This window comes from Eupeodes corollae, chromosome 2 (assembly GCF_945859685.1).
Source record: "Eupeodes corollae chromosome 2, idEupCoro1.1, whole genome shotgun sequence".
Lineage (NCBI taxonomy): Eukaryota > Metazoa > Arthropoda > Insecta > Diptera > Syrphidae > Eupeodes > Eupeodes corollae.
The window spans coordinates 134,405,912-134,432,075 of record NC_079148.1 but is presented as its reverse complement, the minus strand read 5'-3'; the positions used below and the strand labels follow the sequence as shown (position 1 = coordinate 134,432,075).

The 26,164-nt window shown below is 34.4% G+C and overlaps 3 protein-coding genes across 4 annotated transcripts; 1 reads left to right on the top strand and 2 right to left on the bottom strand.

The window, feature by feature from the left end:
• Window positions 1–205: 205 nt before the first annotated feature.
• LOC129946307 (ankyrin-1) lies at window positions 206–10,359 on the bottom strand. 2 transcript variants are annotated; one of them, XM_056056445.1, is made up of 8 exons: window positions 10,100–10,359; window positions 9,603–10,035; window positions 2,450–2,857; window positions 2,156–2,390; window positions 1,936–2,089; window positions 1,698–1,876; window positions 1,532–1,635; window positions 206–1,469 (listed from the first exon to the last, which is right to left on the bottom strand). In XM_056056445.1, exons 2-8 carry the CDS (start codon window positions 9,777–9,779, stop codon window positions 579–581), a joined length of 2,148 nt encoding a protein of 715 aa, XP_055912420.1. In that variant the 5' UTR covers window positions 9,780–10,035; window positions 10,100–10,359; the 3' UTR covers window positions 206–578. The 2 variants fall into 2 exon arrangements, with proteins under 2 accessions (XP_055912420.1, XP_055912419.1); XM_056056444.1 differs by having other exon boundaries at window positions 9,603–10,359.
• Window positions 10,360–14,972: 4,613 nt separating this feature from the next.
• On the top strand, window positions 14,973–15,541 carry LOC129946527 (small integral membrane protein 8). Its single transcript, XM_056056738.1, has 2 exons — window positions 14,973–15,258; window positions 15,317–15,541. Exons 1-2 carry the CDS (start codon window positions 15,127–15,129, stop codon window positions 15,473–15,475), a joined length of 291 nt encoding a protein of 96 aa, XP_055912713.1. The 5' UTR covers window positions 14,973–15,126; the 3' UTR covers window positions 15,476–15,541.
• Window positions 15,542–16,027: 486 nt separating this feature from the next.
• LOC129945738 (eukaryotic translation initiation factor 2A) lies at window positions 16,028–24,378 on the bottom strand. Its single transcript, XM_056055619.1, has 7 exons — window positions 24,267–24,378; window positions 23,303–23,952; window positions 23,054–23,204; window positions 17,529–17,698; window positions 17,262–17,437; window positions 16,919–17,187; window positions 16,028–16,782 (listed from the first exon to the last, which is right to left on the bottom strand). The coding sequence occupies exons 1-7, from the start codon at window positions 24,298–24,300 to the stop codon at window positions 16,298–16,300; spliced, it is 1,935 nt and encodes a 644-aa protein (XP_055911594.1). The 5' UTR covers window positions 24,301–24,378; the 3' UTR covers window positions 16,028–16,297.
• Between the last annotated feature and the right edge of the window lie 1,786 nt (window positions 24,379–26,164).

Below are 26,164 nucleotides of genomic sequence, written 5' to 3'. Positions count from 1 at the left end.
CTATATATAGAGAGATTTACCGCATTTCTAAATATTAAATATACATTTTTAAAGATCAAAAGAAAAGGAAAAGAAAATAAGAATATATAACTAGTTTATTTACAATTTAATGTAACAAAATTTAAACTTTTTAAATTACTTTAAAACAAAAAAAAACAATACCTAAACGTAAATTTTCTAAAAGTTATCACAAAATTATACAAATTTACAATTTATAAGTAGATGATGATTTTTAAACTTTATTTCTAACAAATTAATCTTAAATTAACAATTTTTTGACAATTAAAAATAAGCACATGATTTGTATATATTTACTGGGATTTTGTTTTTATTTAGTTAATAATAATATATTTACAAAATGTAGATCAACTCTGCATGCAACGAACGTTTTTGTATTTTGAATTTGAATTAAAACTATTTATTTTTGTTTGTTTTATCGATTAATATCATAATTTTTCACCGATTGATCCGATTGTAGAGATTTTATATATTGCGTAGGTTAACGTATGCATTTTAGAGACATTTTATATAACCTCTTCAAGTTCGGACCGATAAAGCGACAAGCTCTCTTTTGTATATTATGTGTCAAAATGTAGAACGTATTCCTTTAGAGGACCTGGTAAATTAAGGCGGTTTATATTTTGTGCTAATTTCTTATTGAGCGCCTCGTATATCGCCACCCGACAAAGTTGTTTCAAACTCCTCGGTTTCCGATAGAGCTGCGTTATAAGAGAGATAAGTTGTTCGGTTTTTTTACTAGGTACTTGAGCTACATAGAAATTGTGCAACGATTTGAGGCAATTGTACAACGGTTCATGCTGCATTGTCAGAAAGAACAAATGAATTATGCGCGTGAATGTGAGTTCAGGATCATTCAGGATGAATTCCTTTTTTGTGATGAGAATTATATAATAGAAAAGTATAAATCTAGAATTTGTACGGAATGAATTGCGAAAGTGATCACCGAGGTGTTGGCGTGATGGTCCAGCAGTTGGTCCGACCGCGACCCCAACGCCATTGGCCGAACTCACAGGTACATCGTCGGGAGATGAATTTGCATGGCATAGGCCTTCTCCAAAATTAGCAATTTCATTGGAGAAAATTGTGCTACCTGGTGTCGATTTGCCACTTAGCACGATATTCGGATCGGCACCGTATTGAATAAGAGCGAGGGTTAGTTCATAGATGCACTGCATATCGGGACATGTTCGAACATTTTGCACCATATCCATGACTGCTTGTAAAATGTGTGGATACGTTTGATTGCAGTCCAGACCGTGTTGAAGCAAAAGCAGCAGGATGTTCTTAATGAAGTCAAAATTTGTTCGCTTTTGAACATCGCAATTGAGGGTAAAATTCTCGCTTACAGTAAAAACTAGCACATGTAGTGGGGTGAGATTTGAGCGATACGAACAGTTAGGATTTGCTCCGTGTTGCAGGAGGATTCGCAGACAATTTAAGTAACAGACCTGCAAATGTGTATAGTGTTTATTTTATTCCTTGTTTTTATTTGAATCGTTTCTTTCTATACCTTCATTGAGTGAGTAAAGTGGTGTAATTGATCTTTGTTAATAAGCGGCACCAAACAAACCATAATCGGTACAGAACCATCACGTCCTACTATATTTGGATCTCCTATCAGAATAAAAAAATACATTAAGTGAAATTTGAGTATAATTTATTAAAGAATATCTTACCATCTTCTTTAATTAACATACTGAGAAGCTCAAAGCAAACCTCCCAATCTCGCACATGACGGAATACACATGCCAGAGCACTGTTTCCAGCTTGATTGATGGAGCTTTTTGCACCATTTTGTAGTAAAAATCTAACCAAATGAAGAACATCCCATTTACTCCATTTGTCGTAACCATACCTTTTAAAAAATAATGTAATTTTATTGATTTCTTTTAGATATTATTTTATCAAAAGAACCTGGCTTCTTCAAGTGCATAACGAACAATAAGCGCATGCAGGGGTGTATTGCCTAATGAGTCGGGTTCGTTTATAAGCTCTTTGCAGCCACGTTCTAAAAGTATCCGTAGGGTACTCAGAGTGTCTTCAGCTGATTTTCGAGCAGCAAAAATAACTTCAAAGTTGAATGAAAAAATTAATAATGAGCCCATACTACAAATAAATTTAGCTTGAACCTTACCAACATGCAAAAGCGTCATTTGCTGTGTACACGTTCGCACAGTGGTAACAGCACCATGTTGAATCAAAAGTTCCAGAAATCTACCCTCATGTAATACTGCTTGATGAATCGGATAATATTCATCCTTTATTAAGTTGATTTCCTCTGTTCTTGTTATGACCAATTGCTGTACGCAATTCCAAGCTCCTCGTTCACAAGCTAAATGCAAAAGTGGTTTCTTCACTCGAAAAGGAATCTGGACAAACTAATTAATAAAGATAGAATTCAGAATATTTATTAAGCTCTCTTCCTTACCCATGGATCCTCCATTTTCTGTGAAAGTATGTTTAAAACATTTATCTGATCGCCATCGATCGCATAACAAATTGAATTTTGTAATTTTGTACTAAATCTCTCACAAACGCCAACTTCTTCCTGATTGCCCCGATATTTCCCACTTTCCTCGCAATTGTGCGAGTGTGTTCCGGGGAAGCACAACCTTGCATCGGTATCTATTCTTGCACCATGCTTCAATAATAGCTCCACACATTCTTCGTAGCCTTTTAGGCAAGCAATGTGCAAGGGAAGTGAACAAGGTGATCGATTGACATCTGGTCGATGGCGATGTAACAACCATTTTGTCAGATCAATATGGTTAAGCCCCACACTACGCTGCAGGATATTGTAGCCGCATTCATCATGGATAACCAAAATGTTCTCATTCTGAGTAGAAAAAAAAACAATGGTTTATTTGGTTAATGAAAACTCAAGTGAAAAGAATGAATATCATTTAAGAAAGGCAAGAACTTAATGCATAACTAGATACAATCTTTAAAAGTAAAAACGAAAAATTAAATATATTTAAAACTTTTAGAAGCTTCGTACGTACAGTTGTAAACACATAATTAAGCATTCATTGGAATTGATAAAGTTATTTTATTCCTTGCTATTAATAGTTTATATATTTTTAAACATACATAACTTAAAATTAAAACAATGTTTTTGTAAGGACAACGAACTTCGGATATGTACGTGGAATGTTAGGTCCCTTAACAGACCACAATTAGCGGAAGCCCTAAACTGCTGCAAGGCAGATATTACAGCCATCCAAGAAGTGCGATGGGATGGACCTGGCAAACGCAAACTAAAAGACTGCGATATCTACTACGGCGACTGCTACCAAGAACAAAGACAGCGTCTATTTGGGTGTGGATTTGTTGTTGGAACTAGGCTCAGGCAAAATGTCTTGAGTTTCAACAGTGTGAGCGAGCGCATCACAACAATCCGCATCAAGGCTAAATTCGCCAAAATAAGCCTAATATGCGCGCATGCCCCAACAGAGGAGAAAGATGAAGACACCAAAGACATATTCTTCGAGCTCTTGACATATGAGCAGTGCCCTGGCTATGACATTAAAATTGTCTTAGGAGATTTTATTGCCAAGTTGGGAAGAGAAGACATATTTGGTGACATAATCGGGAGATACAGCCTGCACGACACCACCTCCGACAACGGATTCAGGCTGGTCGATTTCGCTGCGGGACGAGACGTTCTGGTAGCTAGTACGCAGTTCACACATCTTAATATCAACAAGGGGACATGGAAATCTCCTGATTAATCGTTGTAGCCAAGGTAAGGCTACGGATATCCCGATCCAAGCCAAAACAAGGAAATACTGTGAGAAGATTCGACGTTAGACGGCTACAATCGCAAGAGATTGCCATGTCCTTTTCCGATCGGGCCTCTAATAACCTCTTAAGGAGTCCTATGCTTCCTGCATTAAGCATTTAAAACCAGTGGCAACATTGCCTTGCAGCCATCAGAGATGCCGCCTCTGAAGTGCTAGGTTTCACACGGCCACCACAGCGAAACCCCTGGTTTGACGACGAATGCCAGCAAGCGTACGCAGCAAAACAAGAGGCATACAAAACGGCGCTGCACAAGAGGACTAGAGCTGCTCACGAGCTCTACGAGCAGAAGAGGAGAGAGGAACACCGGCTTCTTAGACGAAAAAAAAGAGAGCATGAGAAGCGCGCGATCGAGGAGATAGAGGGATGTCACAACAGGAATGAGGTTCGTAAATTTTACCAAAAGGTGAAAAAAACCTCCCAAGGGTACCAGCCACGAACCGAAGCCTGTAAAGACGATCAGGAAAACATCGCAGTAGAACCGCAGTAGATGCTGAGAATATGGAAAGATCACTTCTCCAAATTATATAACGGCGATGACGAACCGAATTCCGCTGTAAGGGAGATAGAACCACTCAACCTCGGCGACGCAGATCAACAATTCCGCCTACCCGACCTTGACGAAGTGAAGATAGCTATATCCAAACTTCAGTCAAACAAAGCTGCTGGAGCTGACGGCATCGCTGCCGAACTATTCAAAGCAGCAGGCGATGACTTGGTACGGAGCATGCACCAACTCATCCGCAAAATATGGTCGGAAGAAAGTATGCCCGATGAGTGGAATCTCAGCATAGTGTGCCCGATACATAAGAAAGGAGACCCTCTAAACTGCGCCAACTACGGAGGCATCAGTCTCCTTAACATTGCGTATAAGATCCTCTCTGCCGTATTATGTGAACGTCTGAAGCCATTCGTCAACAACCTGATTGGTCCTTATCAGTGTGGCTTCAGACCAGGAAAGTCCACTATAGACCAAATATTCACACTACGGCAGATCTTGGAAAAAACCCAGGAGCTTGAAATCGATACCCACCATCTCTTTATTGATTTTAAAGCCGCGTACGACAGCATCCATAGGGAAGAGCTCTACAGCGCAATGTCTAGTTTTGGCATCCCTGTCATACTTATCCGTTTTTGCAGAATGACGATGGAGAATGCACGATTCTCTATCAATGTCGGAAAAGATCTTACCGATGCATTTCATGTCAAAAAAGGTTTTAGACAAGGCGATGCACTGTCATGCGACTTCTTTAACATCGTTCTGGAAAGAATTGTGCAAAAGTCAACCGTCAACACTAGAGGCACAATTTTCCAAAGGTCCATCCAATTACTAGGGTATGTAGATGATATTGACATAATTGGAAGATCAAAGCGTGATGTCAGTGGAGCGTTTTTGAGCATTGCGACGGAAGGGAAGAAGATGGGTTTAGTGGTCAATGAGGGCAAGACCAAGTATATGCTGTCATCAAAAAAGGACACTGAACGACGACGTCTTGGACAAAACGTCACCATGGACAGCTATAACTTTGAGGTAGTTAAGGACTTTGTCTACCTAGGCACCGCTATTAATGCAGACAACGACACCAGCGCTGAAATCAAACGAAGAATAACTCTTGCAAATCGCTGCTTCTTTGGACTTAGAAGGCAATTGAGAAGTAAAGTCCTTTTTCGAGCATGTAAAATCACCATCTATAAGACACTCATCATCCCGGTTCTCATTTATGGCGCTGAGGCCTGGACCCTGTCAAAGAAAGATGAGAGCGTCTTAGGATGCTTCGAGAGAAAAACTCTTCGGGTGATTTTTGGTCTCATACGCATAGATGGAGAATGGAGGAGAAGATATAACGCCGTAATGTACGGGCTGTACAGCGACACTGACCTAGTAAGCAGAATTAAAGTCTAACGGCTTAGATGGCTAGGTCATGTAGAGCGAATGGACATCAACGCTCCAGCCCGGAAGGTCTTCGAATCCAATCCCGAGGGACGGCGCAGTAGAGGAAGACCGCGACTCAGGTGGCGCACCCAGGTGGGAGAGGACCTCAACCAACTTGGCGTGCGAAACTGGAGGCAGCTAGCTAGGGACCGAGCTGGCTGGAGACGCTTGTTGGTTGAGGCCCAGGTCCGCCCCGGACTGTAGCGCCACCTTAAGTAAGTAAGTAAAATTTGGTTAGTTTTATTTATGATATAGTCAATGTGAGGAAGTAAAGAAAGCTTAGTATCAAGGATAACACCTAAATCTTCCTTTTGTGTTACACGATCCAATATAGTACTATCAATTTGATACTCGTACAAAATTTCCCAAATTAATATTAAGATATAAGGAGTTTATATCACACTAATCTGCCAATTTATTTGAGTCATATTTTAATAAAACACAATCATCACAACATTCGATACAACGATATAATTTAAGGTCGTCCGCAAAAAGAAGACACTGAGAATTTTGAAAAATGTTGGAAATATCGTTTACAAAAAGCAGGAACATTAAAAGGCCTAAGTGGCTACCCTGAAGGACATCAGATGGAACCAATATTTCATTAGACCTACGCTATTAGAAATATGATTTATTTGTATCAATTCAAACTAACTAAAAAACTCTATTAAATTAATCTCAATTTCAGAAGTAACTTCGAATGGAACTAACAAATTATCATCTGAGTCCAATAACCACTTAATATTTCCTAAATTAAAGTCACCAATACAAATACCATGTTGCGATTGATTTAAGTTTTCAAAAATAGATTTACAATTATGTAGAAATATATTATAACATTCACAAAAACTCCTTGAAGGAATTTAATTAATAATAATAAATAATTCAATATTTCCGTATAAATTAAAAGTAACAATCAATTGATCAATACCGTAATTTCTCGTAGTTGAAGATATTACATTTGAATTAAGCTGTACCTCTTTACATGACAAGGACGAACGAATGGCGATAAGAACACCCCCCCCCCCTCTGTCCTTCTCAGTAATTAATTATGATCTATGTTTTCTGAATACAGATAATCTGAGTTAAATATTTCGGATGTTACTTGATTTTCTGTTAACCAAGTTTCAGTAAAATTATATAATATCGTATGAACAAGATGAAAAAGTAAGATATAATGATTCTAGCTTAGTTTTAATACCTCCTACATTTTGATAATAAAACGAAAAAATACTTGGAGAAGCAGCAACGTTGAATTCTTTTAAAGATGTTTTCAAAGATGATTTTAAAGAGGATTTTGAATGTCCATGAATTGTATTTAGATCATAGATATTTACGTCATATTCACAGAAAGGCCCGTATCTACGTTTTTTGGATGGTTAATGAACTTTTTCACCTTAACGAACTTAGGCCATATAGAAGGGTCACTCATGAGTTTATTGTAACAATCAGAGGGTACATTCAGTTTAAAATTCACATGAGAAACTTCAGTTAGAGATAAACCTTTTTTAGTTAGTCTGAAACATTTAAAATAGTTTTTGGGAATGCTAGACTGAACAGATATATGATTTATTAAATCTTCTTCAGGTTTGGTACCGACTTTAAATGTCGAAATGTGTAACCAAACAGAAGATGTCAAAGTATTTAAATCACTAATTCCACTACCCAATAAACAGTCATTTCGATGCTGTTTCATTCTTACAACATGGCCAACCGAAATGGGGCAGAGATCTAAGGCCAATCGTTGTTTTAATACCGACAAAGAAAAAATTGATTTGTTTGTAATCCAAAATGTATGTAAATGACAAGTGAAAGCCCCAACAAAAATATATACTGCTATCTCCATTCGGGCTCTAATTTGTTTTGATTTTAAGAAAGTATCTATTATGTAGACAATTTTCGTATTCCCAGCAAGTTCGGTTTTATAAAGCTATTTTCGTTACAATTCCTTTAAAGCTTTATACTCTAAAAATCTGAGATTGAGTTTACTTTAACAAAGTTTTGGAATTTTTCATACATTTACAGATGATTTTTCGGTTAAGCAGTTAAGCTTTTATTTATTCCAATAAAAAATCTATAAAGACAATAATAAAAAGCAAACAGTGTATCAATTTCATATTCGTACCCTTTCAACAAAAAGTTTGAACGTTTCCTCATACAAAATGACTTCAAAAACAAAAGTAATAACAAAGTGCAAATTAAGTAAGTTCAGTGTTGATATATTTTATGGAATTTTAATAGTTTTACAATTCATTTTTCTTGAAAAATTTAAAGAAAAGAAAAAAATACAGGGGTGGAATCGGCTAAGGTGATTGTTGATAAATGACAATCAAAATGATAGAATTTGATCTACATAAGGTGATAGTCAAATTGATACCTAAAAAGCTATCACAAAAAAATGTGATAGTCGTTTTCAAACAAATTTGTTTATTCCGAATAGAGCTACCAGACGCTTACACAAACGACTGGAAAATTTTCTTAGTTCACTTTGTTTCTTTTAAAAAACACATTCCTGTGACCGACAAAGCTTACGACATTCGAAAAAAGTAAGAAAAGTAACAATTTTATTCAAAATCAGCCAATTTGAAACATTTATTTAGATATTTTATAAGAATCAATTTAAAATTTCACCAAGGCAACAACGAATTTTGACAATTTGAATCTGAAATTGTTCAATCGAATTGAATTGAGTTGAATCATCTTACGCAGACGGAATGAAAATGATAGTCAATTTGACTATCAAAAAATTGATAGTCAACAATCACCTTAGCCGATTCCACCCCAGTAATACTGGGTCAATTTCGTATTCGTAGTCTGTTCTAATCAGTCAACAAATTCGGCTTTAATATTTTGTGGCATAACCTTTAGAAGAAATAACAGCTTATAATCGTCTTGGCATTGACCTTACCAATTTTTCAGTTGCTTCTGAGGCTATTTGTGTCCATTCATAGAGAATTTTCTCCTTAAGGTCGTTTTTGTTCTTAATGGTGCACTTGCGGATTCTGCGGTCCAGTCCGTCACATGAATTCTCTATCGGATTAAAGTCTAATGATTGTGAAGGGTTTTCCAAAACCTTACTGCAGTTAAAGAGAAACCACATTCGGGTTGCATTCACCTTATGCTTTGAATCGTTATCCTAATAAAAAGTAAAGTTGTTTTCTAGACCCATTTGGGTACCACTTTCTTTTAAATTAGTTTTCAGGACATCTATGTAGATCTTATGATCCATAATTTCTTTAATTATGTGCAGTTTCACAACTCCAGCTGCTGAAAAACAGCCCCACACCATTACCGACTCATCACCATGTTTTGCGGAAGGTATTCAGTATTCGGCTTACGCCAAACCATTTGTCTGCCATCCGAGCCATGAATACTGAACTTTGACTCATCTGTGAAAATAACGGTATTCCAGAAGTGAAAGTCCTGGCTTGGTATTCTTTGGCGAATACAAGGCGTTTAAGTCTGTTGACATGGCAAATAAATGGTTTTTTTTCGCTATACTCTTTCGTTGAAACCAGGAGAACATTAAAAGTTTTAATAGAAGGGGTTCGAATATGAAATTGATACACTGTATCAAGTTTTAAAGTCAATTGAAACTCTTAAAAATTTGTCCACATGCATTTTGACCGTATGACCGATTAATATGTGTTAAGTTTTCTTACAAAGGTAACAGCAGTTTATGGTCGTTAAAGAAAAGAACTCAAATTTGATGCAGATGCCCAAAATCATGGACAATTTTGTTTGTTCGTTTCGTGGTGGCTTAATTATGACTACAACTGTATTTCTTAAGTTTTTCATTTCTATTATTATAGCTATGGGAATTTAGTTTTCCAAAATTTGTACTTACTTTTGGTATCTGCAGGAGCAAACTCTCGAGGGTATGAATTGAAATTTTCGGATTAGCTCGAAGAATCTCAAAGATTGTTTGAATTTTCTCCTCGGTGGCCTTTGAGACTTTATGCCCGTCCCGATGCGACAGCAGAGCACTTCCAGACCTAAACACTTGACTCACTGAGCCGCCCATCTTCAATCTTCAAATATTTCATAATCCCCCTCTCAAAATAAAAAAAAGGGGCTCTAAGATTTTGTTGGGAATTCTTTTTGTTGTGTCGTACCGTGCGTCACTACTCTCAAGTAGGAGACGCAATAACCTTGAGAGTTTTGTGCGTTCTATGGGATTGGGATAGTAGTTTTCTTCTGCACCATTTGTCCGATTAGTGATTTTACTTCATCAATTCTTTTTTTTAAACTCTACAAACCATCTTAAATTAGATTTTTCTCTAAAATATAAAAATGTATTTATAACAAAAATCAATATTCGTTCGTATCTGTGGTTTTGTTTACTATCAGCTGCAATTTTGTATATTTGCGAAAGTTGTTATTTGCGGTTGGAAAAAACTAAGGCGTTTGATTTATTTCATTTTTGTACGCTTTGAGAATTCATTTGAAGCTTTGAGTGGCATTTATTTGGTTTATAATTTTAAAAAAAATGTTATTTGTTGGGATTTCTTAACTTTTATGTTTTTTCTTTTGTATTTTTTTCTTATAATATCCTACATCACTACACTCTGTGCGTGACCACCTCGAAACTCGAATTTTTACGTCAATCGAAATGTCAGTGTTGTGTGGGAAAAAGTTGACAACAAAATAAGTTTGAGGAGATGTGTTGTAAGGATTTACGGGTTGCCATTTTGCATGTCCTACAGTAGTAGTTTTTTATATAAAATGTTCTTTTTACTAGAAGTGAAAAGTAGCACTTAAGCAGCATTCACATGTTTTTGAAGACATATTCCCACAAAAATTCTTAAAAAAAACGATAGCAATATAGTTTCTGATGTATACTTTTACTTTTCAATATCATATATTTATAAATTTAAGAAAACAAATATATTCGTCGCGAAAAAAATTGAAGTTGATACCAACTGTCAAACTTTATTCGCGTTCCACATTATCCACACTCCCAACGAATAAAATAATCGCACGAACTTAACCTAAAAAAATCATTATTGTTGTGGTTTCGGTTGTCAAAGTCAAACTTTATTAGCGACGAATTAAAATCTCTCATGTGAAAGAAATGTCAAAATCGACGAATATTCGTTCATTCGTTGGTCGTTGGTTGTGCTCATGTGAATAATGCTTTATACCTATTTTTCTTAAACCGTCAAAAAGGTTTTTTAAGAGCAATACACCCAAATTTTGTGTATGCTATTTAACTATTATATACTTTTTACCAAAAGGGTCGAATACCCTTTTAATAAGAAGTTTTCGTTCTGACATTATAAAAAGCGAAGTATTTTTTAAGAGATGACTGTGTGTTCTAGATAACTTCACAAATTCCATCTTTAAGGTCTTTAATTGATTGTGGAGCACCGGAGTACACCTAATCTTTGCATCACACACTCTTGGTATGCAATATTCAAAATAAAATTTCTTATTGGAAAACTTTAAGCCTTAAGAAATGGAGTAAAAGCAAAAAAATAAATAATGCTCGTATAAACTTCCGTATTTCAAACGACTTAAAAAATGTCTCTAAATCATCTGACAATTTTCAATCAATTTTAAAGTGGTCTAGGACTTTATTTAGAAAGCATTGTATTGTAATTTAAAAATACTAAGGGCCCCTTAAACAGATATGGTTCAAACAACTTTGGTAACTTTGCACCATTTTCAAATCTAACCGAAATCATTAACTTGATTGCGGAACTGTCTCCATTTACTTATAGGCTTTTCACACCAAACCCAAAATCCGGTTTTCGCCGAAAACCTACATCGAAAACTTAAGTTTTTCTATACATTTTTGGTAAACCACAAGTTTGCGTAAGCCAAAACTTTTATATAAAACCTCTCGTAAACTAGTTGCAATTCAAAGTTGAACTAAAGAAACAAATCTTTTGAAACATTCAGCGCTCAAATAAATGTAAACAAAACAACAAAATAGCTGATGGCTGCTGTCAAAACAAATATTTCATACAATTTCCTTACAAAATAAGAATTTTTTTTTGTTTATTTACAAAATATGGAAGAGAAAAAAAAACAAAAATGGAAACTTTGGGGAGCTGCGTGGCAACAGAAAAAATTGCGGGAAAATTTGCCAACGTCGATAATAAAAGCAGCACTGGCGGTTCTTTTATGATCCTCCAGAGTTTCACTATGGCTACTAGCATGACGACCCCAAGGAGGAGGAAGACTTGTTCATAGTTCGTAATGACGTTTCCAAGGGATGCGTCTTCGAACTCGTCGCCACAAATATGTACGACGCTTTCGCTTACTACCTGGTGAAAGACTTTCCGATAACTCCGTTCAATCACATGGATTTGGGAGATATGAGAAAGGTGATAAGTTCATTTGTGGAGGAGAATAAGTATTAAAGAAAATTTTTTGGTGGAGGCTAAGGCCAACAGAAGCAATAGTCATAAGCTCAGTATTTTGGATTGAATTTGTTGTGAAAGAAAAAGAAAATGTTTTAAATAAAATGAATCTTTATTGTAACAGTTTTGTTCGTTATTAATTCTATGATATATTTTCTAGACAATTAGCTTAGTGAATTGTTCGGACCGATTAAAGTGAACAAAGAGGATTGCTGCAGCCAAGCAAGCTTGTAGTTCTTGTTGGTTCATGTCGTGAGCCCATTCCACCAGTCCCCAGAACTTCAGTTGAAGCTTTTTTTTCTAGATGAACTTGTGTTACGTTAAATTCAATTTGAATTGTTTAGAATTCATTTTATTTTCACAAGTAATTTGAGAAGAACAAAACTTTTTACTCACAAATTTTGTCATCAATACAAAATTTGACAGCCGGTGTTAAACAAATTTAAATTTATAACGAAAACGTGTAAATGTTCGGTGTGAACGATTTTCGGGTTTTGGAAAACATTTTACCGGAAACCCGGTTTTGGGCATATGCATAGAATCGATGGAGCTTCATTGTGTTTATAGTTTAATTTGAGTGCACCATACTTGAAATGCAAATATACTTGAGAAGTCAATATTTTTTTAAGTAACCTCTAATATTTAGGCGACTTTTCATTTGAGTTCTCTTATTTTTTATTTTATTCAAAAACTACATACCTTAAACTTACTAAAATTTAACTAAAATTTATAAGGGGTTCTGAGAATCGTCAAGTATTTGAAGAGAGGCCATTACATCCACAAAAAGTCACTGTATGGTGCGCTCTTTGGTCCGAAGGTGTGATCGGACCTTACTTCTTCGAAAACGACGATGGAACAACTGTCATCATCAATTTAGAGCGTTATGGAAACATGATAAATGACTTTTTTGCCTGCTATTGAAAAATATGACTTGGAGAATATTTTTTTTCAACAAGACAATGCCCTATAATTCGATTGAATATGGCTTTATTGCAAGAGACATTTCCTGGCCGGGTAATTCTCGTCGTAGCGATATCAACTGTTCACCAACATTCCTCAAGTTATGGCTGAGATACCGCCCAATATGTGTCAAAAGGTGGTCTAAAACAACCTCAAGAGAATCGATGCTTGCAATTATTTGCGTGGGGGTCATTTAAATGATGAAGTTTTTCAAACATAATGTCATTGATCAACCTTTATTCTAAAAAAGGAATGTCATAAAAAAAAGAATTTTACATGTGTTCTATTTACGTTTACTATCATTTTAAATGAAAAAGTGATAATTTGAAAATTAATCAAAAATGGAAATAAGTATTGATTTAACTTTCCATTACCGCTATGATAGATACATATATGCAAAAAAAATAATAACTATAGCAATTTTAGAGCGAGGAAACATTTATTTCTATTTTAAATTTATTTTTAAAGTTTACTTTTTTACTACAAAACACGCAAAAATGGCTGATTTTGACATTTCTTCCCTGTTTTTTTGTATAGTGATGCCATATTTGATTTTTTGTTGGAAATTATTCTGATTTTAGTCCTCAAATGCAAAAACTACTTTACAAACTCGCATACGCTCTAAATCCTATAGTGATCACAAGCAGGGGGATTACATACCTAGCTGTTAGTACGCTATTTTAGGCTCAAACAATGAAATATAAAAAGAAGAAGGGTTAAGTCCGAAAAAGAAAATATTTTTTTCTATGATTTAAAAGGTACTTCCTCGCCTTAATATTTCAAACATGTTCTATTGAGACTCCTACCTATAAAAAAAATCAGAAGGAAATTAGTGCTGTGGCAATGGAAAGTTGGCCCTTTATCTATTCTTGTAAGTCCAAGGTCATGCAAAGCTTGCACACAATAGGGGAATTCACGATCGGTTGTAAATGGTGTTGCATCAGTGCATGTGCATATTTTTTGTGCGTACAAATGCTCTACACTAACAAAATATATGAATATGCTTTAGTATTGCAAATTTACTTCGCTGAAACCCTAAAGTATACAAATGCACAATTATGAGCAAACACTGTTTTGACAGCAATAAATCAGCTGATATTTAAGTAATCAACATGGCTGATCTAATTAAAATAAATAGAAAAAGAGAAAAACCGAATAAAAAGTGGTCCATTTCCGAAATTATGTATAAGAATAATTGACTTACCTTCATCAATAATTGTAGCAGCAGCTTCTTCTATAAACAAATCAATAATTTGTTTTTTTTTTTCAGTTTTAACCGGCATATTAAAACAAAAATAAACTTTTGAATTTCACATAAAAATAAAAATAACAATAATCAGCTGTTCTCACAACTGTCAAAAATCGTTGCAAGAACACCTTGCTTTTTTATTTGCTTTTCGGGCGTTCACTATGTTGTGCATATATTTACACTCAAATGCAATTGCCAGACTAAATTCACTAGATCGTGAATTCCTCTAATATAATAAATTAAAAGAAGAACTTTTAATTAAAACTCAAAGAGAATCAAAGAAAAGTATGTAGTTATAAATTAAAAATGTGTTTTTGTTAAAAAAGACATGTACTGTAATAAAGAAATAAAATAATGTTATGTAGTATTTGCTCTGTAATAAGAGGAAATATATTATCTATATATCCTCTAAATTTATATATATATATATATATATATATATATATATATATATATATATATATATATATATATTATATAATATATTTCCTCCGGTACATGACTGTTTACATCCGCCGGTTTCGATTTCTTCTGTGGTCTGTAGTGAGTAGCACAATAAATAAGAAATTTGGCATCACTTTATTGATTCCTGAATGCAGCCATTTTTATCAAAAGTCAAAACAATTTTTGACATTTTATAAATTTTACTGCAGGTGCAAAATCTGTGAGGTTTTGTTTTCTTTTGCCAATTGTGTAATAACACTTGTCTAAATTAAAACTCATTTTTTAAATATCTATGTATATTTAAAATTTCAAATGTATTCTCATAACCAATTGTAAAAGATTCATACAAAATGTCATCCAGTGAAAAACCCGAAACAGTTGAGAAATCAGCTCCCAGAGTTGCCGCTCCCGGTGATGGAGTTCGATCAATAAGAACCACCAATGTTTTCCGCGCTATAAACTTTGAATTATATGCTAAACCTGTGAGTAAAATTGTTTATAATCTTGTAAGAACAATTAATATTACTGTTTTAAATATAGAACATAGTTGTCATGGGAATAGGACTTACCTGTTTTACTGGTGTCCTCGGTTATATTGCCTACATGAGATATAAATATGAAGCAGCTGGATACTATGCGGCAGTTCAAGAGGATGGCAAAGAAGTCTTTAAAAAGAAGCAGTCTAAATGGGATACGTAGACAACATTTATTATAAAATGTTTTTATTAGTTTAAATTAAATATTTGTTTTGTTTTTTAAACCACATCTACAGACCTACTTTTTATTCAAAATGTCTTAATTTTCAGAATGCAAACATTTCTTTAATTGAATAATGATATCGTAGATACCATACCTTACATCCAAAATGTATATTCACTACTTCCGAACATAGAAACACTTAAAGCTTACCATTTGTTGTTTCTTGATAAAAACGGAAGCACGCATCGACCATCGACGTTTTACCTTTTGGGTCCTACGGGGCTTTGAAAATCGTACGATAGCTGCTAGCCCTATTTACTTTTAGACAATTAGGAACCACAAGCTGATTCTCAAAGTTGGAATATTAAGTTGGAAACACCAATAAAAAAAAGAAAACAACATTTTTTTTCTTTAACTTGAGGTTCAGTATAAAATTTATTTCCAAATCACTATTGGTTGCTTGCTAGGTACCAAAAAATGTTTCATATTCTTTTGCGGTTTCGATTACCACCAAACATGGTTTTACTTAAAAAAATAATAATGTGTACATAGTTCTGATGTAAAAGTAGTTGGTTATTCTTCTTTAGTTGCGCGCATACGTAATATAAAATTGGAAAGTTGCAAACAAAACATTATTATTTATTTTTTAACAAAAAGAACTAGATAATAAGTCGATCACGTTTCACTTTCGTTATTATATAAAAAAGTATGTAAAGTAAAAGAAATTTATAAAAAAAAACAGGACGACAATTTGGAACTAGAATTTTAGCTGTAAAAAAAAAAGAATATAAAGTAAAAATACATGGATTTGGAGAGCGTCCATCAATTGGAGAGCTTTAGGGCCTTTAGCTCTTCCAAAAATTTGGCCTCCATGGAAATTTTATTCAGCTGATTCAATTCCAAGACATTGCCCTGGTCCTGTCTCATTTTAAGCTTTTTAATATCGGCCAACTTCTTTGCCACATGACGAACTTTCTTTTCTTTTTCGCTGTTTATAACTCGTTTGTCGTTCTTAATCTTATTATCTTCGTTAGCTGCACCATTGTCGGCTCCAGTTCCTGCTCCTGCTTCAGATTCAGGATTTGGTTTTTGCTGTTGCTGCTGCTTCTGATTATTTGTTGAACGTTTTTTATTGGCATTGGCATTGGCATTAGGTGTGGCTACGGAAGTTGCACCGTTGTTGGCATCGTTTTCAGAGGTAATGGCAGTTGCTACGCCATTGACATTTTGACCATTGACAGATGGCTCTTTCTTCGTCTTTGGATTTGGTTTCTTTTGACGAGAATTTTGTGTTCCTTTTTTCTTTCCTTTAAATTAGAAAAAACAAAAAAACAATGTAAGTGAGTTGAAAGAAAATGCGTTTTATTGATGGTTATTATTTAATATTTCAAAATGTTCTGCGTTTATTATAATATGGCTTATAGCGATAGTTCCAACGTTTACCTGATGAATCTGGAAGTGTTGCTGATGGCTGTGGAATTAGCTTTTCCGGGTCCTTTCCTTCCTTCAACAAACGGAAATGGGGTGGTTGATAGGCTTGTTTACTTGCTTCAGGCTGACTAGGTTTTATTCCTTCGAACTTAACTTCAGAAACAGATTTCTCTTTGAAAACTCCATCGGCAAAACGTTGCCATTCAACGCCGAGAAGTTCTTGTCCTTTTGGCCATACTGTTTCATGCAATAGTGCTCCACAATAATGCCAAATTTTAAATCTAAAATATTTAGAAGAATTGCAAAAACAAAAATATATTAAACACATGTTAAGAAATAAAATTTGAAAGCTTACCCATTTCCAATGCGAAGTCTTGGGGCTGTGGTGGCCGTAACAAAAGTCTCTCCATCGGGATTCCATTCTAATAGGGTTGAGTCAGGTGCTTGCATATCGGTTATTTTTTTCTTCTTGGCAACGTCCCACATTTCGATGTATCCACGTAAATTTCCGAAACCAGCTAATATTAGAAGTATTTATGGGAGTTAAGAAAAATAATCAAAACAAATTTTGGAACAGAAATTTAAATAATATTAAAAAATATTTAATTTGAAAAAGGATATGATTTCCGAAGTCATTAAAATAAGCACAATTCCTGGGAGCTTCACCAAAATTGAAGATGACATCACATTTTAAATTGTAAAGTGATGCTTTCGAAGGCATATAACCATAAACAACAACAAACTCAGTTGCTTTTGGACTCCATTTAACTGCATGCACGGGACCTTCTTTGGCTGTAAAGAGAAGTTTTTAATGTTAAATAACTTTTTTAATTCTTTGCGTTTAAACTAAATAATTAAAGGGTGGTATGTTATGTTGTAACCCGAAACAGTGTGTTGTGGAAAATCTGGAATTGAAACCATTTCTATGTGAAGTAGGAACAATTCTCTTCACAGAATCTCTTAGTTTAATTTTTTTTTTAGTTGTAATGACTTTTTATTTCAAATAATTAATTTACAATGCCTTAGTTATCTTATTCTATTTGTTGTGACTCAAAGCCGTCTACCAGGGAATCTCTTATATGTACATGAACTTTAGATAGTTGTTGCGAAATATAACATTCCCTCGTTTTTTTTTTTGTAATTTGCTGACCCTCAAGTTGTTATTAGTACCCTTTATATTTTTATATTTAAACACAGTGCGAACATTAGGAAAATGGGGAAGGATTTAAGAACAGATACCGATGCGCATTGGTCTTAAAGTTCTGATCATCAAAATGAGAGGAAAAAACAGAGTTGGCCAAAGCATTCCACATTCTCGATGTGTGATTTAAGAAAGAATCTCTATACTTGACAGTACGCCCGAAATTGAGCTCACGGGTAAACTGATGAGCATTCCTGAAAGTGCGAGTATTACGGTTGAATCTTTAAGGGGTGGAATGCAACTGGCTAATTCAAGAGAACATTAGACAATGCTGTCAAGATCAGAATTAAATGAGCTTATCATACGCTGCCGTTTAAGTTTCACATACGAAGGTACGTGAGTATGAAAAGCTGAGGGTACTGTCGTCGGCGAAACAGTTTAATGGGTTAGAAGTGGCAGACATAAGATCATTTATGAATATAAGGAAGAGAGTCGGAGACAAAACGGAGCCCTGGGGGACACCAGTATTTATTTTATGAATTTAAGACTTGAAACCATCCAATACAACTTGTATTGAACGGTTAGAAAGGTAATTTCTAAACCAACGAAGAAGAGGTTCATCAATACCAAAAGCACGCATTTTCGATAAGAAAGCTTGATGCCAAAGTCTATCAAATACTTTTGAAATATCATGTGCAATAATCTTACTTTCTCCAAAACGATGTAAAGATTTGTTTCACTGTTCGGTGAGATAAACCATGAGATCATTAAGAAGCTTCCGTTCTTCAAGATATTTCTTGAGCTGATAATTAATCAGCGTTTCCATGACCTTGAAAAGAAGGGACGTGAGTGCTATTGGACAATGGTTAGAGGGAGAGGAGGATTCACCTTTTCTAGGGACAGGCTGGACAAATGGTATTTTCAATCCGCTCGGAAAGAGACGTGTAGAGTAGGAAAGATGTAAAAGTTTACGCAGTGGTTTTGCCAGCGTTGAAAAACACCTCTTCAGAACAATTGATTCAGTACTCTTGCAACTGCACGAGTGTGAAAGAAGATTGGTCCCATTGAATCATTTACGCTCTCAAGAACAGATGAACTCATGACACTATCCGGTAGCTTCGAATTAACAGCAAACTGTGCTGCAAGGAAATTGGCTTTATCAATCGAGCTTACATAGGAAATGTCATTGTGGACAAGCGTTGGAACCGAGGATGACGTGGTGTTTCGTACGTTTTTTACAAATGACCACAAGTTTTTACTGAAGTTCCTGAAGAATTCATTGAGACCGTCCCAGTTAGCTTTCTCATATTGCCAAACGGTTAGGCATAGGAGTTTTTTTTAATTGGGTTTTTTAGACATGAGAATTTTGCAGATACGATACAATGGTCTGATGTGCCTAAAGGGGGTAATACACTGATTGTGTATTTATTAGGGTCAGAGGTAAGAAACAAGTGTAGGGTGTTGGCGGATTGACCTGCAACGTCAGGGATTCGAGTTGGCTCATAGACAAGCTGAGTTAATTGATTTACCTCAGCAAAGATTTCAACATTCCTTCCTTCCGGTGTTGACTTGCCAGAATAACGAAGCCAAGAAGAATTGTGTACATTGAAATCGCCGGCAATGACGATTTCAGTGTAAGGATAATGGGCAACAATTCTTTTAATGGAGTCGGACAGCGCATCAAATTAATTAAAAGTTTAATTTCTGTCCAGATTTGGACTTCGATATAAAAAACATACGTGGATAATGTGCTTATTTACCGTGCATTTTAACCACATGAAGTTAAAGTTTGTGTTAGAGCACAAACCATATTGTGGCTGAAGTTGGCAAGCAACATCATTTCTTATATACACGGCTAATCCATGATGAGGAAAAAATAATGGCACTAAGTTATACCCATTTAGATTGAATTGAGTTTCACTCAATGCTAAAACAGCTGGCCTGTTTGATGCAGTATGGACATATGTATGTGGCATAGCAGTTCTTTCTTAAACCACGAATATTGCTAAAATCCACCATGAATTCATCCAACATTTGTATGTACAAAAACCCTTGTGAATTACTCTTTAACAAACTTTGTTTGAATTAAAAAGAATGATAATCTTGCTTGAGCGATTTCTTCACCTCTTGAAGATGTTTGTATTAATCTTCAGATGTTTTAGGTTGAGTCTCATATAACTCTGTAATATTGTTAATTAAATTGGATTGAAAGGCATTATTCGTTGCGGCAATGATTTCCAATCGTCAGAAAAATTCAATTTATAATTAATGGAGCCTTCATCGTCGTACTTTAAAGCGTGGATCTGGTTCACTGTTGGATCTCCACTTTTTTCCCTGGTCTTATTGAAGATATAAATTTAAGTGAATAATACTTTTTTAAATATTCAAAATTAAAATAATTCTCATTGTAAGGAAAGGGGTGGACACGAGCTTTTTCACAGGTGTCAACATAATCTGCTTAGAACTTTATGTTTCGGTTAAGCAGTTTTTTCAATTGCTGAGTGCATTGAATCCCCTTCCATCTGGGTGTGTCCTTCCACAAGTATTTTTTGAAATACTTTTATTTGGTGTAAGGCTGTTAGATTGAGAAGTGCATTTGCTAAGATGACATTTCTCGTCTTTTTTTGGACGAAAAAGACTTGAATTCATATCATAAAAGACTTCATTAGAAGCTGTAATAGACAGAGATTTCTTGTCATGTGCTGCACACCAAATTTTGAAATATTCATCATACAGCTGTGTTTTTGTCTGCAACATAGATTCGAAGTACAATTTTGTTGAACTCTATCTAGAATAGTAAGATTCCATTTTTGGTAGGGCTAGTAGAAAATATTTAAGGCAGTCCTTTTGAAGATTAAATTTTGTTTGGCGTTTATTTGAACAGGGATTTACTGTTGGTAAAGATAAATCTGAAAAATCAATTGATGTACTTTTAGTTTCCAAACTTTTTTTCTTGCAGATAGTTACAACCCACTCACCATTACTTAAAGTATTCAAGTACATAACCTTGCAAACGCGTTTCGTTTTAATTTTGTATTTAAGAAAATAATAAATTGAACTATTTCGTTTCATTGATTGTTGGACCCGCCGTCTTATAGTTTCTTCAATTTTAGTTGTGCATTCAACGTAAACCTTTTTTTCATTCCAAGATTTCGTCCAAAACTCAATAAAAATGTTGTTTCTTTCCTCATAATTAAACTTAATACTAAATAGTCCGGTCAAATTGGAATTGTCTAAGTTTTGGAGAGGCTTTTTTTGCATTCAAAGAAAATGTGCATACATCTTGCCTTGCACCCATCCCAAATACTATAGTTAGACAAAGCATGGAGTTGCAAGGAGGTACCATGTCCTCCATACATACTTAATTGTTTTTATGACATAATTCTGGGTCTTAGAATTGTATAGCTTTATGCAAAAGATCTTACATAAACACTAAAAAAAGCAAATATACGCCTTGGTGTACAATATTAATACCGTTTATTTATACACAGCTAAGTGTGAATTTTTGAAACCTCAGATGTCTTATTTGACCGGGATTAAAGCCTAAATTAAAGTATTCGGGTACATACATTATCTAAGACTTGATATTGAACTTCACGAATTTATTACTTAAGTATTTTGCAAAAAAGAAAAATCGACCTTAAAATGTAAATGATAAAATAAATCATCAAATAGTACACAAACATTTCAATTTTTAACCTCATTTTCAGTTCCTACTCTAGCCTAGCCAACATCAGCTATCCTAATAACAAAAATTATTCTATTTGTTTTCATATCCCATAGTTTATCGTCAATTTAATAGTCAACGTGGTAGTTGAAGTGTTAAATAAGAAAAACTTGTAAATTCTTGTTGGATAGGAATTGCATAAGAAAGAAAACCTTGTATATCCACTTACTCACATAAAACTTCTTTATTTACTCTAAGAATAATCTTAATTATCAGAAATTTTAATGATTTCAAATATTTTTTTCAATTAAAGCATCCAAATTCAAATAGAAACTTTTGTCCACAAATAAAATACAATTTTATTAACACACTTCTTTCTCACGACACGTTTTCTGCTTAAACTGTGGATTTACGTGGTTTTTCCATTGTAAAATGGGAACGTAGATAAACGTTTTCTCTTTTATGTTTTCTGCATTTACAACAACAATAATGACCTTTTTTTAAATCCAGACATAGATTTCAATGCCTACTTGATATATTTTCAGAAATCCCAGTTTTGGAAAAAAGTGAATTTACGAGGCTTTTCTGATATCATTCTTTGGAGAGATGAATGAATCTAGAATACAAAACGAAAGACGAACTTGTCCATTTTAAATTTTTGCCACATCGACCAGATCAATTCTAAATTTGTGTCCATTTTAAAAACATCGAATATCAGTGTTTGAAAACTTGTCTTAGAAGAGGATGAAGCAATAAGTATCTTAAATAGAGAAATGTGATGGGATGTATTAAATAATTATACAGTTGTAGCATTTCATTACAGAAAGCGAATAGTAGAAAGGGATTTTTAAAATTCAAAAACCAATAGTTTACATTTCTTCATTTCTTTTGCCATATGGCAAACCTAATAAGACTTAAATCAAGATTCAATCGTATAGAAAAAAATAAAAACAATAATAATAAATAAACATTATCTAACTATACATCTTGGAACATGATTTGAGAACCTGAAGTTATACCAACTCACTTATTGTATACTATATGCGAGTAAAAACTTTATGAACCTTATTGGACTTAAGGCCTATGAACATTTAAAAAACCGCTTCTATTTGTTTAGTTATTGTTGAATATTTGAATTTGGTTTCTCGTAAATACTAAAAAAAATGACCATCTAGAGATATTTTCGATTTTAAAAATTGTGCGTAAAATACCTAACCAACAATTTTTTTTTTGCTGATTATGTTAAAAAAAAAGTTAAAGCAAAAAAATTAAATGGTGTTAATATTTCTCATTTTTGACTCCACATTTTGTATGGAAAAATTGCTCATGAAAAACTTACATAAAGGAACGGAACAGGTGTCTCCCTTAGTTGACATAAAGTGTACGGCTTGATTACCATAGTAAGAAGCACCACTTTTATCAACTTCAGTGCTAGTCAACAAAAGAACCCCGGTACCACGTTTATTCCATAGCATTTCAACTCGATCTGCCTGTTTAAAGAAAGAACATTTTAAAATAAGCAAACATGAAAAAAAAACAAACAAATTGTGGTAACGGTGAGTCAGATTCTCATCTAAAGTGTACATACCTGAAAGAAGCTCTTACACGCAATCGTTTGGGCCTGCTGCAAAGCTGGATATTTGTACAACTTGCACATGGAAGGGGCACCTTTTGCGCCTGGTGTATAAAAGGCTAGATATGGTGGACTATTGCCTGGCCCCACCGAAAGTATACCATTTCGACCGCCACCTATTTTTTTAGAGGTAGCTGTAAAACCTGCGCCTTCACCACCCAGATCATAAAACAGTGCTTCTCCACCCACAACAAGGGCAAAAAGCGATTCATTCGATGACCATGATGGCTCCCAGTCAGTTTGCTTTTTCTGAACTACCGCGTATACTTCGTTGCCAGTTTCTACTTCGTATACGTATAGATTGGGTGCACCTTCTGGCTTATCCTTGGTAATGGCAAAGCTTTCCCACGTCGATAGGTAATTGCCACGTGGTGAGAATTTAAGATAAAATGCTTTGGGTCTTGGCAAGGAGCATTTAGTTTGCCAATCACAAGTGCTGAGGATCTTAACCTCGACACCATTCGAAAAGGCAAAGTACCGACCGTCTGGGCTGAATGTAGTTGACCGAGAATTTTTCGTCTCCTCTCGTGGAAGATTTGCTTTTGGTTCGAAGGGCTTCTTAAGACCCGACGAAGCCCAAAGTTCAATTCCAGCGCTAGAGCGAACTGTAATGAAGAAAATTGTATTAAAAATTATTATTTTATTACTTTTGGAATGTCTTTGCAAGAGAAAGTTTATTGGTTTATCGGTTTATTCATCTTTTCTTTCTTTCTGCTCGTTCTTATTCGTTTTTTGCAACTAACAAACTCAGGATGTTTTCTGACAACGCACTTTGAGATGATTCAAAGTTGTGTTATAAATAAATTGTAGGGTTTTTTGATTTTATGGAATTAAAGTGAAGAGGTTTAAGAGCTTTTTGTAGGGGTTTTTAAATATTTATTTTAAGAAAATTAGAAAATATGTAAAATAATTTATTTACTTGCAAGGGCAGGAGAAACACCTTCCACAGCCATTGTGTCAAAATTCTAACCTAAAAACAAAAAAAATCCAGTTGTAACAAAATTGACATAATTCCGAAAATGAAAAATTCCGAAATTGTGACATTTATTGTGTTCGTTGCTGATTCGCATCAGATGGCGCTAAGAAAGTTTAGTTGTTTTGTCTACATAAGACGTGTTCAACTGAGTGCTTTTTCAAAAGCCTATTTAATTAGAGTACTTTGGTACTTTTGTAAAAAAAATTACTTTTGCAGGAGGTTGAAAAGTTTTTTACCATTGGTATACAAAATATGGACTGCTAAACGATTCTTATTCCCATACAAAAGTAATCATACAAATCATTCCAACATTTTAGCTATGCTTGTCCTCTTGTAGTTTCAGTGGAAAAAAATAAAACTAGCTTCTAAAAGCCACCTATTGTTTCTTGAATTCAACAAAATTACTTTTAAAAGTTTCTTCATATGTCCACTAAAGCAGTACTCACATGAGCGCGACCAACGAACGACGAACGAATTAAAATGTAAGTTTAAATTAAAAATTAAATTGGTTGGCACAACAGTCCGTTGTTAACCATGTTAACCATCATGCCATGGGTGCTACAAAAAATGTAAGTTTATATATGTTTAAAGACATATCTCCACACAAATTCTTAACAAAACGATAGCAATATAGTTTCTATTTGATCAATGATGCATACTTTTACTTTTCAATATCATATATTAATAAAACTCTCATGTGAAAGAAATGTCAAAATCGACGAATATTCGTTCATTCGTTGGTAGTGCTCATGTGAGTAGTGCTTAAGCCTAAGTAATTTCTAGTAGACATAAGGAACAGATGACACCAACGCAAAGTTGGCTATTAGCAGTTCATGTGCGAATTTAGGTAAGCACATGTAACTTTTAGTTTCGAAACTGTTTGGTTTCTAAACTGAGCACTATTGACTTATATGAGAGACCGCACACATGCAGAAACCATTCTGTTGCCCATTCGAGCAACTTTTTAGTTTGTGTTTTGACACAAACAAGATTTCTTAGTTTGTGTCAAAAGAAATTATTGGTAACTGCGCGGACATTCAACTAAATTGTTGAATAATTTTCTGTAAGTGCAAGAGAGAGAAAATTTTAGTCAAAGTGAATAAATGTTTAATGTGTATTGGTTTATTTCGTTGATTACTTTCGGAATTGCTTATGTGCGCAATGTTTGCACAAATAACGATCGAACTATTTAGTTTCGAAAAAGTTGCATGTAGGCACCTAGCCTAAGATTTTACACTTTTGCATTTTTACAATGAAACAAGACCCCTATTATGTCACATTTTTGACAGTTCTTCATAAAATAAACTGAATAATTAACATTTATGAAGGTGGAAGGCTCAACGTTCCATTACTGCAGCACGAATTTCGACTCGCGTTTTTTTATTTGATAGATATGTACAAATAAATAATAACTATATCAATCCTAGAACGAGGAAACATTTATTTCTATTTTTAATTAATTTTTGAAGTTCACTTTTTTACATACAAAACACGCAAAAATGGCTGATTTTGCTTTTTTTGTTGGCAAATTCTTTGATTTTAGTGCTCAAATTCAAAAAGTGCTTTGCATATACATAAAAAAGGTTGTTTTAGGTTTAAAAATGCAGTATAAAAAAAGTAGGGTTAAGTCCGAAAAAGAAAATGTTTTTTTCTATGTCTTAAAGTTGTTTCCTCGCCTTAATATTTAAAACATGTTCTATTGAGACCTCTACCTAACTGTAAAAAAAACAGAAGGAAATTCGTGCTGCGATAATGTAAATTCAGCCCGGGGGGAATGTCGTTAATTTGTATTTCCGCAGTTTATTGTATTAAACTTTTTAATACACATAACTGAAAAATGC